At 36.1% G+C, this 13,279-nt stretch overlaps 1 protein-coding gene across 1 annotated transcript in view; it reads left to right on the top strand.

The window, feature by feature from the left end:
- The first annotated feature begins 242 nt into the window (after window positions 1–242).
- Window positions 243–13,279, top strand: part of CLPTM1L (CLPTM1 like) — a 31,210-nt gene continuing 18,173 nt past the window's right edge. The window contains exons 1-9 of the mRNA XM_043966945.1: window positions 243–818; window positions 1,746–1,846; window positions 4,243–4,432; window positions 6,893–7,038; window positions 7,878–7,956; window positions 9,737–9,854; window positions 10,362–10,456; window positions 11,098–11,182; window positions 12,627–12,730. Coding sequence (XP_043822880.1) covers window positions 657–818; window positions 1,746–1,846; window positions 4,243–4,432; window positions 6,893–7,038; window positions 7,878–7,956; window positions 9,737–9,854; window positions 10,362–10,456; window positions 11,098–11,182; window positions 12,627–12,730 — 1,080 coding nt within the window. The 5' untranslated portion in view covers window positions 243–656. The remainder of the gene's footprint in view (window positions 819–1,745; window positions 1,847–4,242; window positions 4,433–6,892; window positions 7,039–7,877; window positions 7,957–9,736; window positions 9,855–10,361; window positions 10,457–11,097; window positions 11,183–12,626; window positions 12,731–13,279) is intronic.

Genomic DNA, 13,279 nt, shown 5'->3' with positions numbered 1-13,279 from the left:
ATATGCCTGTGATTCTTCAAAGGGACTCAGAGAACTTTTAATTTCTCCCTCCAGAGTCTTGAGGAAAAGGGCGAAGAAAGGGACCAAGAAGCTGACAGGGAGAGGACGTCCTCAGGGGCTCAAGGACGAGAGCGGGATCTAGCTGGAGAAGACTACACTTCCCAGCAGGTAGCGGGACAGCGACGAGGGTCGGAAGGAGGGGTGGGGCCCCTTCCGGAAGAAGTGTGCCTCCCTCCCCGGAAGTGCTCCGGGGTGTCCGGCTCGGCGAATCCCGCAATGACAGGTTAGAGATGCCGCCGTTGGCCATGGATGAACTGGGAACATGAGAGGTGCCACGGAGCCTCCTTGGGCGCAGCCCCCTTACGTGTCCCCACGGCGAGACCCGAAGCCCTGTCAGTGATTGGGTGCAGGCGGCGGCGGCGGCAGCAACCGCGAAGGCGGCGAAAGCAGCCCAGGCTACCGGACGCTTCCTCTCAGGCCCGGGGCGGGGGAGGCGCCGCTTCGGAGCTGGGGGAGGGAACGACCCCCACCCCCACTCCCCCCTTGAGAGTGCGCGCGAGGGACTCGGGAGGGCGCGTGCCCCCGTCCGGTGGCCCCGGGCTTGCCCCTTGGCCCACGTGCTGGGTGTCATCTCCCCCTGAGGCAGCCCCGGCGCCATGTGGAGCAGCCGGAGCTCCTTCACCAGCCTCATTGTCGGGGTGTTCGTGGTGTACGTGGTGCACACCTGCTGGGTGATGTACGGGATCGTCTACACCAGGCCGTGCAGCGGGAACAGCAACTGCATCCAACCGTACCTGGCGCGGAGGCCCAAGCTGCAGGTGAGGGCCCCTCCTCCAAACCCCCTCCCCCGGCCCGCCCCTAACCCCTGCACGCTCCACTCTCCCAGCCCCTCCGAGCTTGTGTAGTCGCCCTGCCCGAAGAGCTCCTAACGACCCCACCTGAGAGCATGTGTACATTAGGCGTGTACGTATACACCTAGAGCATGTATACCACGCACGGTCATGTAATATACTGTGTGTATATGCACACACTAGATGAAATGTGTGCCCGCATTAGACCTATACATGTGGAGATATACAGCGGGTATAGCATATTTTGTGTATTATGTGTATGCACACACATAACAGAAAGAACATGTATGGATATATATATGTATGACAGATATATGTATGTGTGCATTATAGGTCTGCAAATAACAGGTGTAACATTCATGCATGTCTTGTGTTGCGTGCATGCACTAAACACACATGTTGTGTGTAGACAGGTATAGCTATTGCATGCATGTTTGTCATATATGCACACATATGAAACTGGTATCCCAATTAGAGGCAAAGTGAGGGCTCCAACTGGGAGATTGACTCCTATACCTACTTCTTTGAATGAGAAGACAAATTGTTACTTTGGGAGTCCATTCTTAGTTTTTTCAAATAAGTAAGATTTACTGTGTCTATTTACACTAAGGCAAAGATCTTTGATTCCTTTTCCTCCATTTCCTCCATTAGTAGCTTTCGTAAATATGTTAGATTATCCCCAGGTATTGCTTGTGTCTTCTCTCTTTGTTTTTATAATGCAGTTTAAGATGTCTTCACTTCCAAAGATAAAACTTTTTGCCAGCCTCTTTAGCTGGTCATATTGTAAAAGTATCAATAGTGTGTGTGGAGTGGGGAAACTTTGTTGGACGTGTGTACATTTTCTAACAAAGGTCCTTTGTGCACTAATTTTCCTTTATCATCATTGCTTGCCAGCTGAGTGTGTATACCACTACAAGGTCCAATCTTGGTGCTGAGAATAATATAGATCTGGTTTTGAATGTGGAAGATTTTGATGTTGAGTCTAAATTTGAAAGGTATGATATTAGTGTTAAAATTTTTTAATGAAACGGTGTTTTTCTTGTTGAAGTACATTGCTTAAAAGCTAAGATCATAATTATAGCATTTTATTCTGTCTTATAAACAAAGCCTTAATTTTATCTGGTTTAAGAAACAAAATATCCCTAAATTCTGAAATCACCTTAGAGCAACATGCCAGAGTACATTATGTATAGTTAGAATCACCACACTCCAGCCCCAAAGTACAGTAATCACAATGTAGTGAACAACATACAAAAAATAGTTTCTACAATAGAAAATAACTAATTTATTTGGCCGTGTTTACATGTTTATATTTTGCACAATATGACGACTTTGTCTTTTCTTTGCTTAGTTTTGTTGACATATCTATCTAAAAGTAAAGGTTCTTGAGATAAGAAAATAGGTTGAATATGTAGGCTAAGAGAAAAGTCTAAAAATGTGAAGTAAATTATTTTTTTGAAAGGGCAGACAAAATGAATTCTATCTTGTCATCAAATTTTAAAGGTAGGAAGGGAATTATTTTTAGGATTCTCATTTATCTTGTTTTCTGTTATTCACAGCTTTTAAATGGAAATCACCACTGGCAACTAAGGCCAGAAAATGCTCCTTTTGTGGTATAATAAAATTCTAATAAAAAAAATTTTTTTTTTGGTCTGGAATTATGGTTTCCATGGTGTAAAGAATCCCCAGTGAAGAGACACTCCTTACCCATGCAAATCAGCAACAGACGATCTTACAGTTAGGAGGAGCACTGTGAGGTTATGACACCACCACCACAGTGTCAGTCAGAAATGCTTGCTTTTGTGGCAAGCACTCAGAACTTTGACAACAGAACACTATATTTTTTAAATGTACTGTTAGTTGATGCATATTTTTTATTTCTGGTGGAATCATCCTATCAAGAAAGTTCTAGACTAGCATTTGAGGAATTTATGAGATAGATACTCCTAATTCACTGTTTCTTTGAAGCTTGTAGAAAAATCCTATGCATGGGGATTTAATTTTTTATAATAATAATGAGGTGTTTTGCATTGTATCTGTCACTACAATAGGAATTATTTGGAGATAAAAAATACTTACTGTTTAAAGTCATTAGAATGTTTGAATATTTTAATGCTATAAAAATTAATGCATGTAGAAATTTAACAGTTCACTGCATTGGAATTATTTTTTAAAATGATGTAGTCCTTAAAAAACTTACAGAACAATGATTTAACAAGCTGCTATATAATTTAAACTTGTAAAAATAACATAGGCAAAATTTGTCTGATTCAGAGATAAGTGTGGCTTGTCATAGGCCTACATATTTTTCTTTTGTTTCAAATAAAATACTGTCCTTGATATATGAAGCACTATATTGGATACCTAAAGTTTTCCACTCCCATTGAAGAGAAAGTAGAGCTAGAGAATGGTTTTAGAACTCAGCCTTGTGTTTCCTCAGACTTTGATTACATTAAAGTTCTTGCCTCTATGAAGCATCACTTAGTGTTTGGATTACTCAGATTGCTTGATTTGAGAGTTTAGAGACCTAGGATCAAATCCTTCCTCAAGCACATTAATTAGCTCTTTGATCACTCACACATTATTTAACCTCCCATGTAGTGGAAAGAACTATGAATTTTGAGGCAGGGTCAGAATTTGAATGCAGGCTCTGCCACTTACTACCTGTATGACTTTGGACATATAACTTAACTGATTTGTAGCTGAATTTTTTCATTTCTGCAGTGAGACGATTGGACTAGATGGCCCTGTAAAGTCCCTTCCAGTTCTGTTTTTTGTGATTGTGTGATCTATGATATATGTAAAATGTCATTTATAAAATGGTAGTAATCATTTTTTCCAGTAAATACATCACAAAATTGTAGTTAGGAAATGAACTTTTTTTTAAGTGAGGCAATTGGGGTTAAGTGACTTGCCCAGGGTCACACAGCTAGTACATGTTAAATGTCTGAAGGCAGATTTGAACTCAGGTACTCCTGACTCCAGGGCCGCTGCTCTATTCACTGCACCACCTAGCTGCCCCCTGGGAAATGAACATTTTAAGTAAGATTAAAATATAACTTGTTTTTATTGTTAAAATGCAAATTATTGGGGCAGCTAGGTGGTGCAGTGGATAAAGCACCGGCCCTGGAGTCAGGTGGACCTGAGTTCAAATCTGGCCTCAGACACTTAACACTTATTAGCTGTGTGACCCTGGGCAAGTCACTTAACCCCAACTGCCTCACCCAAAAAAAAAGCTAATTATTACAAAAATACTTATGAAAATGAACTACTTTCAGTGAAGTCATGTGCAGGTGTCTGGTTATTTTTAAGTTATAATTAGTTATTTGAAACTATTCTTATTATTCATGCTATGCAGGTGATTATTATCTTTATTTTATTTTTGCTTTAGGACAGTCAATGTATCTGTGCCAAAGAAAACAAGAAATAATGGCACGTTATATGCTTACATATTTCTTCACCATGCTGGGATCTTGCCTTGGCATGATGGTAAGCAGGTTCATATAGTCAGTCCTCTCACTACATACATGATTCCCAAACCAGAAGAAATCAATCTTCTCACAGGAGAATCTGCTACTCAGGTAAGCTTAGTGTTTACTAATCAAAATAGAACCTGTTCTGTTTTGCTGTTCTTGGTTGTTTAGAGATGTGGCAAGTCTTGTAAGATAGCATAGAAATTTTAATTATTAAGGCATACTGTACTTTTTGAAAGTAAGGTAAATGTTTTGAATTTAATCATTTGTAATGGAATTATAGCATAACATAGCAGATAAGTCACCAGACTTGGAGTTTGAAAGATCTAGATTTCATCCTGTGTCCATCACTTATTATTTTTTACTATTTATTGGCAAGGTTCATGACACATTTAATGGTAGGAGATACCAGCGCCCCCCCCCCCCCCCCCCCCCCCCCCCCGCGCATTGGTAAATAATAACTTAAATAGCTTGCCCAAACGACTTCCCAAATCCATGGCACACCCAGATTTCATGAAATTATTTTTGAAAAAGCCCCTACAGTCCATTTTTCATCTGTTAGAAATCATTTTGAGGTGTTAGTTGCATACTTCCCAAACTAGGTTCATACTCTCACAGCTAGTAACTTCACAATTTAATAGGACAATAAGGCTACTAAAAGGATCTGGATCCTTGTTTACCTTTAATGTCATACCTAATTCTTTATTGATTAATACTATTATAGACTTGAAAAGGAATGAAACTAAATTAAAGAATGAGATGAGCTTTAGAACAAGATCATTTGCCTAGGAGAAAACCCTTTAGATGAGTGACTTGTACAAAACGTTCTACTAAATGGAGTAAGTCAGATGATGGGCCACTCAATTAAGAAAAAATTGAAACTGACCAATTACTTATACTTCACTTGCTCTGTGATCCTCATCAGTGTGAGTATTTCCTCTACCAATGTAAAAAGCAAACCACCTGTACTTTTTCATCATATATAATTCTTGTCCTTTTTCTTACATAAAGGATTTATCCAATGACCTGGAAGCCTACTTGTTGGTCTTTTAATTTTTCATGGATCCCAGTGCAACAGTTGAATTCTTGCTTACTCAACTCAACTCTTGCTATCTTGATCAGCTCACCTTCCTTTCTGGTCATGCATGTCCTAAGTGATGCAGTAGGAACAGAAAGTTGGGGCTGGAGAGAACCTTGGAAGAACATAGTTCAGTTTCCTCATTTTACAGTTCAAGAGACTGTGTTCCAAAGTCACACAAGTAGGAAGTAGCAGAGAACAAGATTTGGTCCTCTGATTCTAAAGCCAGGCCTCTTCTTACCTGTAAATTATTGAGGTCCCTTTATTTTAGAAGGTAAATAAAATAATGCTGGAAACTATTCTTTCTAAATCTTATATCAATCAATGTAAACAGTTGGTTGTGTTTTTTTTTAACTTTCCTTTTTCATTAGCCCTCACAACATCTGTAGTATTTCTATTCTAATTCCTTTTCTGAATTGTATTTAATGAAGATTTATTGTCAATTATTTCCTTTTCTTTCTAACACTTGGTTTTGGAAGGATCTTCTTTTTAGTTCAGTTGCTGATTTGTTAAAGCCGGAAACTATCAAAGCCTGCACTATCTTTTATGCATCTCTGAGAGCCTGAGAAGAACAATTAGGAGGCCTTTCTGAGAGCAGTCAAGAACTCATCTTAGTAACTCAGAACGAGAAAAGTCGAGTGTGCATAAAGCATGACTGCCTCATGACTGCCTCATGACTTCCTCTTTCAGCTGTGAAGTGGAAGTGAGAGAAAATAAATTAGGGTCCAAGGCAAGTGAGGTAGTTATGGGCTAGAATGGAATGTTCAGACTGAGCCCATAGCAAGTGGGAAGCCTTTATTTATCTGCTTTATTACCAAAATGTAAAGGTCACATATGCAGCTGTTTCTTTTTGATGGCATATAAGAATAGAAACATTTATATTTTGACAATGTATAAGAACATAAATCTTCATATGCTATTTTTCCTTTTATTCAGAAAATATTTATTAAGTGCCTCCCAACCACTTGTTTGGGGAGAGGTTCCTATACTCAGGGAACATGGAGGCAGTCAAGTGGCAGAGCAGAGTACTGGGAGCCAGTTTGTGTCCTGCCTCATTACTTAACTGTGGCCCTGGGCAAATCACTTAACCTCTCTACCTCTACTTCTTCATCTGTGAAATGGGAATAATAATAATAATAATAGCATCTACCATACAGGGTTATTATGAAGATTAAATAAGATAATGTATGTAAAGCTTTTCATAACTGTCAGGGGTGAAAACATAAGTTCATCAGTAGCTATAGTACAAATTAGAGTATTTAAGAACGTGTAAGAGGAGCAGCGCACTCTGAGCTCAGATAAGGAAGACACTACTGAATAGACTGAAGAGATCACAGAGGGGGATTTTAAACTGAAACAAGAATAGGTGAGATTTCAATAGACAAGGACAGTAGAGGGGACAAAATTAGTGAAAACAAGGAGGCAGAAAAGTCCTGGTTGTACATTATTAATTTTGATTAATACATGGGTTTTTGTTTTTAATTTACAAGCAAATTGAAGCTGAAAAGAAACCAACAAATGCCCTAGATGAGCCAGTTTCTCACTGGAGATCAAGGTTAACGCTCAATGTGATGGTGGATGATTTTGTCTTTGATGGGGCCTCTCTTCCTGCTGATGTTCATAGATACATGAAGATGTAAGTGATGATTCAATTAGTAAATGAATATTAACAGTTCAGTTAGCTTTGGATTCTCCATGGTAATGGAGACACCACTGAAATGGAGATAATTCAAAATGCTGGGTGATAAAAATTTCTTGGAACTCATAGCTTCAAGTAATTAAAGTCAATTTGCATTCTCTGAGCTGGTGCAAAGGGAATAAGTTAGCTAGAATTCAGATCTGAATATAGATCATTTAAAATGTATTGACAAATCTCAAGTAGTTCAGACTCTGAAGGGTACCATCTTTTATCAGGCTTACTCCCACTTTTTCCCTTTTGGCTATTTCAGTCATTAGCATAATTTCTGGGATAGGAAAAGGGAAACAAACTCCAGTTGGTTATTTTTGCTGTATGACATGGAAATTATTCTGGAGAAGAATGTTTACATTATTTATTAGAGTATGAGTTTCTTTCTTCTGTGTTCTATCAAATTATTAGTGTAGTGAGACTACTATTTCTACTGAATTTTTAATAACTACTAAATTACTATCTCCCTCCTGTATTAAGATTGCATAATTTTGTCCTTTTAATAGGTAAATGGTTATAAAAGATGACACTAGGTGGAATTGCCTTTTACATTTAGCTGTAACAAAATTAAGGTACTTAAGAAAATGCATTTGTCTTGAGAAGCTGTATGGTAAAGGATCAGAATTGATCTTTATTTACACATAAATTTCAAGTTTTCCAAGCTAACAGCTTATCTTCTAAAAACAGAAATAGTTCATTGTATAAACTCAGATTGTCAGACTAAACTTTTTTCTTAGACGGCTTGATATTCCAAAATTCATATTAAAATCCTTATTTTAATTTTACAGGGTTCAGTTAGGAAAAACAGTGCATTATTTGCCCATACTATTTATTGATCAACTTAGCAACCGAGTAAAAGATCTAATGGTAAGTGATTGTCTATTCATTGTTTTAATGAATTACTAGATATTTTTAAAAGACCATGATGTTAAATATTACAATAGTGATGCATTCTTTTGCTAGTTTTTGCTATTCAAAACATTATTTAGTAACTCAGGGTTTTCTTTCTAAGTAAAGGAATATTTATATTTATATATTAGAAACTAACCCTTTCAGAATATATAGTATATTCTATATATGTATATAGATGTAGCGTATTCATTCTATGGATACTATTTAAAACACTAGAAGAGGCAGCTTATCAACTGGTGCTTAGAGAATAAAAGAACATATGTAGATGCATACACCAATATATAGATGCATATATATGTTAATATGATCTTTTGTGGCTGTAACAGAAGTTAGATAATTCAAAGTGATGTCTTGGGATACTCTTCTCTTATGTGAGCCCAGCAAATTGATGTAGTAATGCATACACAAGCATTATCTGAATAGAAACCATAACATAGAATTACTGTGATTTCCTTCTAGGCTTTATAATAATAATAATATCAATTTTAATTATACTAATAATGAAAAACAAACCTTGTGTTTATCTTATTTAACTGCGCATTAGTCCATAGAATATTAAATATAAAGGAATAATAAAGAGCAGAATGGCAGCTTGTCCAATGATTACTTCTATTTGAATCCCATCAAAAAAAAAGATAAGAATGGAATGATGATTAATAATAAAAAACTCAGAAACCCTGAAACACTGACCAGTTGGGCTTTAGCAGTTCTGGGTTAGCACTCCAGCCAGTATGAATATAAGAAATAGACTAGACAGCATAGGTAGACTCTATTGGAAGAATTGTGATGAACATCTTGACCCAGAGAATAACAGAGAGAGTGGTGCTCCTTTGTGTTCTTATACTAGAAAAATGTAAGATGTATCAAGAACAAATTAGAAGTACTAATACTCTGTATGCTGAAAATGCTTTGGTACATGTAGTCCTGACCACTAAAAAATAAGTAAACCATGAGCACCCAGGAAATAAGATTGAAAATACAGATGCTTGTATTATATGCCAGTGCAGCATGATGATAATATTAGAACTGATTTTATACTGCCCTTTATCATTATAAGCAGAAATCCATAAAAATTTAAGGACAATCTAAATAGAAGTTGCCATACCAAATACTCATAATATCCAAATTACATGGAATGAAAAACTTTCAAAATGAAGGTAGTTGTTCCTTTATCATATTATTCCATAGGATGGTACTTATATGGTGATTTATAATAACCAGTTTCTATATTTGATCAAAATATTTACTAAGTGACTACTTTGTGTGAAGCACTATGTTAGGTCCTTTAGAGGCTATAAAGGCATTGTTCATACCTTCAAGGAACTTTCATTGTATTCAGGAAGATCAAATATCCATATATAAATTAACAGGACAGTAAATAAATTTATGGTATAGATAGTGTGTGTTTTGAGAGTTCAGAGGAAGGACAAGGGGACCAGTTCTTAATAGGGTGATTGGGAGACTTCATGGAGGAGGTAGGATTTAATCTGGGCCTTGAATGGTGGATAAAATTTGGATAATGTGAGAGGAGAGAACATTCCAATTGGGAAGGCAGGGTTCAAAGAAAGAGAAAGGCTTGAAGGTAGTCCAGGCATGAAATAAATACCTGAATTGCCATGCTTGACGAAATGATCAGTAGGTTTGGTTTGTTTCTGATTATTTGAAAAACTTCAGTACTTTGTACAGTGTTTAGTTTGGATTTTTAAAACTTATTTGTTTTGTGGGGGACATTCAGGTAATAAATCGTTCAACAACTGAACTACCTCTGACTGTATCATATGACAAGATATCATTAGGAAAACTCCGTTTTTGGATTCATATGCAAGATGCTGTGTACTCCCTACAACAGTTTGGTATGTTGTCATATATGTGATCATTATTTAATGTTTTCAGATCTGCCGTGTGTTTTAAGCAATTTCACAGAACACAGTACTGCAATTAAAGCCCTAATTTTGCTAGTCTTTGGCAAGCAATTCCTAATGTTTTATGTTATTTTTCCAAAAATATTTGGCTATTAATTCAGAATTGTCATTTATTGACTTTCCTGAGTATATGGGGTTTTTTTGTGTGTCCAAATGCTTATGCTTGACTTTTAAAAATAGATGTGAATTACCTACTTATTTTTCTTCTTTCAAGTACTTCTTAGAGATAATTTTACATTCTTCCCCAGTAGCTCTTTCAAAGTATACTCTTAGAAATATAAAGTAACTGAAATGCTTATAATTTTTCCCAATTGAACTTTCATTTTTTGATGAATTCATAAAATCGATGTTGTATCATAAACTTAAAAACTGTAGCATGAGATAAATTTAGGGCTGCATATTCAACTTTACAATGCAAATTTTGTTATTTTTCTACAGGATTCTCAGAAAAGGATGCAGATGAAGTAAAAGGAATTTTTGTAGATACCAACTTGTATTTCTTAGCTTTGACTTTCTTTGTAGCAGCATTTCATGTAAGTGAATCCTTGGTGCTTTGTTCTCTTTCAGTATATAGAGTGGGAAATTTTGCAGTAATAGAGCTTAAATATGGATGTTAAACTGAGGAGAGAGAAAGGGCCTCTGCTGTGGAGGTCAGGAGTGGGGAGGCCATCCCAGACTTACAGGATGGCCAGTGCAATAAGGAGTTCATAGGGGCTGAGTGAAGTTGTTTGGAATAGGGAAGTCACACAGTCAGACTGGTATTTAAGGAAAATTACTTTATGGCATAAAACCAAAGCATAAGAAAAACATAAAGTAAAACAATTTACATCTTAAATTTTAAACTGTATTGTTGGTGCCACTATTCATTCCTTAAATGTTTATCGAATGACAACTCTCATCCTTTTGGGATCACAAATCTAGAACTGGAAATGACCTTAAAGGCTATCTAGTTGAATCTCTGTATAATACAAGTGAGGAAATGAGGCCCAAGAAAGTTAAAAGATTCTTCATGAAATCACACAGGTAGTAGTAACCATCAGAGGGGAGATCCCTCACCCCACTCATGCTACTTTCATAGCTAATTATTTTACCATGTGAACATCCTTGCTTGAATTCTCATCTCTTGTATGAGTATTTTAACATTTAAGTTTATGTCATGTTTTGCTATTTTCAGCTTCTTTTTGATTTTCTGGCTTTTAAAAATGATATAAGCTTCTGGAAGAAAAAGAAGAATATGATTGGAATGTCTACTAAAGCAGGTAATTCTATATTATATTGAAGGCATATGGTAGATAAGATGTCTTTTTTAGCATCCTTTCCCTACCTTATAATTTTAAAACACTGATAAATTGTTGAGATAATAATTATGCAGGGTTAAACAATCTAATCTATATTTTCTAAAAGACACTGGAAGAGAGACTATTTTTATGAATTTTTTTCCCTTTGAAATACTTAGATATTCTTACAAAACTTAGAACTATTAAATTCAAAAATATTTGCCAGTATCTTTAGTTTGACTGCTACTCTGTACTATATACTGTAGTGGAGAGAATGTTAGACTTTTAGTTAGGAAGAATTGGATTCAAATCTCACCCCAGAAAAACTGATACTGTGCAAGACTTCACTTCTCTGGCTGTTTTCTCTTTTGTAAAGTGAAAGTTTTAGACTCAGCATAACCTCTAAGATTCCTTCAACTCTAAACCTGTGATTCTATGATCCTATCGGAGTGTTGTAGATTTTGATTATTACATTCAGAACTTACTTTGTACTCATAATAACCACCTATAAAAATCGGAGAATCCTGTCTTATTACATAGCCTTCTAAAGACAGAAATAATTTTGCTTGTGCCTCAACTTTTAAATCTTATTTCTGAAACTCATTATGAAGTTTTAATTAAGTAATATTTGGGAGAAGGGTGTAAATTTCAGATTATAGAATATTTAGTACAAAGTATTTAAGTATTTAATCAGATCATCACTGTATGAAAACTCCTTAAATGAAGATTAGCAACTCATCTTTAATTGATAATTTGAATAATTACTTGTGGTAGTGATATGTTAAGCAACTTGCCCACCCATAGTCATACAGCTTGTGTGTGTGTGTGTGTGTGTGTGTGTGTGTGTGTGTGCGCGCGCGCGTGCGTGAAGTATGTGTGTGGAGGGGGGGGGTGTGTATCTCAGAGGCTGAAATTAAACTTGGGTTGTCCTGATTCTTAGCCCTCTGTCCACTGCCATTAACTTATGTAGTAATGTGGAGAGAACTGTGCACTCTTGAGTTTAAAGACAAGTTTAGATCCTAAGTGTCACATTTCTGAATGAGAAGTAAAATAATCAAAAGTTATTTTCCAAATTATAAAGAAAAAATTCTTCTATAAAGATACTATGCATGCCTATGCCATTTTTATCATGAATCATCTTTGTTCTCTTTTCATAGGCACAGTACATTTAACTTTAGAACATTTTGCTTTATACATGTGCCAGATTTCTATGCTACTTTTCTTATTAATAAGTGGATGAGAAAATAAATTGCTCTTGAGTTGTCTTTTAGTTTTCCCTTCCTAAAATCATCAATATGTAAAGAGAAAGGCTCAGTCTTCCCTAAAGACCCTGGAAATAGAAATTCAGAATATGAGACTCAGAAATGAAATTACTCTGTAATCGTCACCTTTCTTACAGGAAATTAATCTGTGGTTGTTTCTGCAGTGCTCTGGCGATGCTTTAGTACTGTGGTGATATTTCTTTTCCTTTTGGATGAGCAGACAAGTTTATTGGTGCTGATTCCAGCAGGCATTGGAGCAATAATAGAGGTGAGTTTCTCAGCAGCTACTAGAGGATAATGTCTAGATACTTTTAATTATAAAATTCAATTTTACTAATTTCATTTTTACTGCATGCATTAGTGTATTCAGTAAATATTTTTGTGAACTCTAAAATATAAAACCCTTAACACGTGTTTGGGTAATATTTTTCAACCATGATTGATGCTTGCTATCAACTAAAAAAAAAGATCTTAGAAATTAAATATGTACCAACAATTTTTGCAACAGCTTGAAGAAAAGGAGACAATAAATAGTCTTGAAGTTTTTACTGTTGATTTAATCAATAATAGGAAAGAACTATTTTTGAAGGACCTCTGTTTGTCTTTTATAGTCTTTGGACATATAGGTGTAATTACCAGTCCATCAAAAGATATTTATTAATTGACTGCTATTAACTGAGTACTATATTTAGACATTGTACAAAGAAGTAAAATATTGATCTGAGTATAGAGCCCCTTGCAAAATGAAATCTCTGAAAGGCGGAAACCAAGGATTATACATGCTGGACTTGGAAACACCATTGTAAATAGTCAGTTT

Source organism: Dromiciops gliroides, chromosome 1 (genome assembly GCF_019393635.1).
Source record: "Dromiciops gliroides isolate mDroGli1 chromosome 1, mDroGli1.pri, whole genome shotgun sequence".
Lineage (NCBI taxonomy): Eukaryota > Metazoa > Chordata > Mammalia > Microbiotheria > Microbiotheriidae > Dromiciops > Dromiciops gliroides.
Note: the sequence above shows the minus strand (reverse complement) of the source record. Positions and strands in the feature narration are given on the sequence as shown.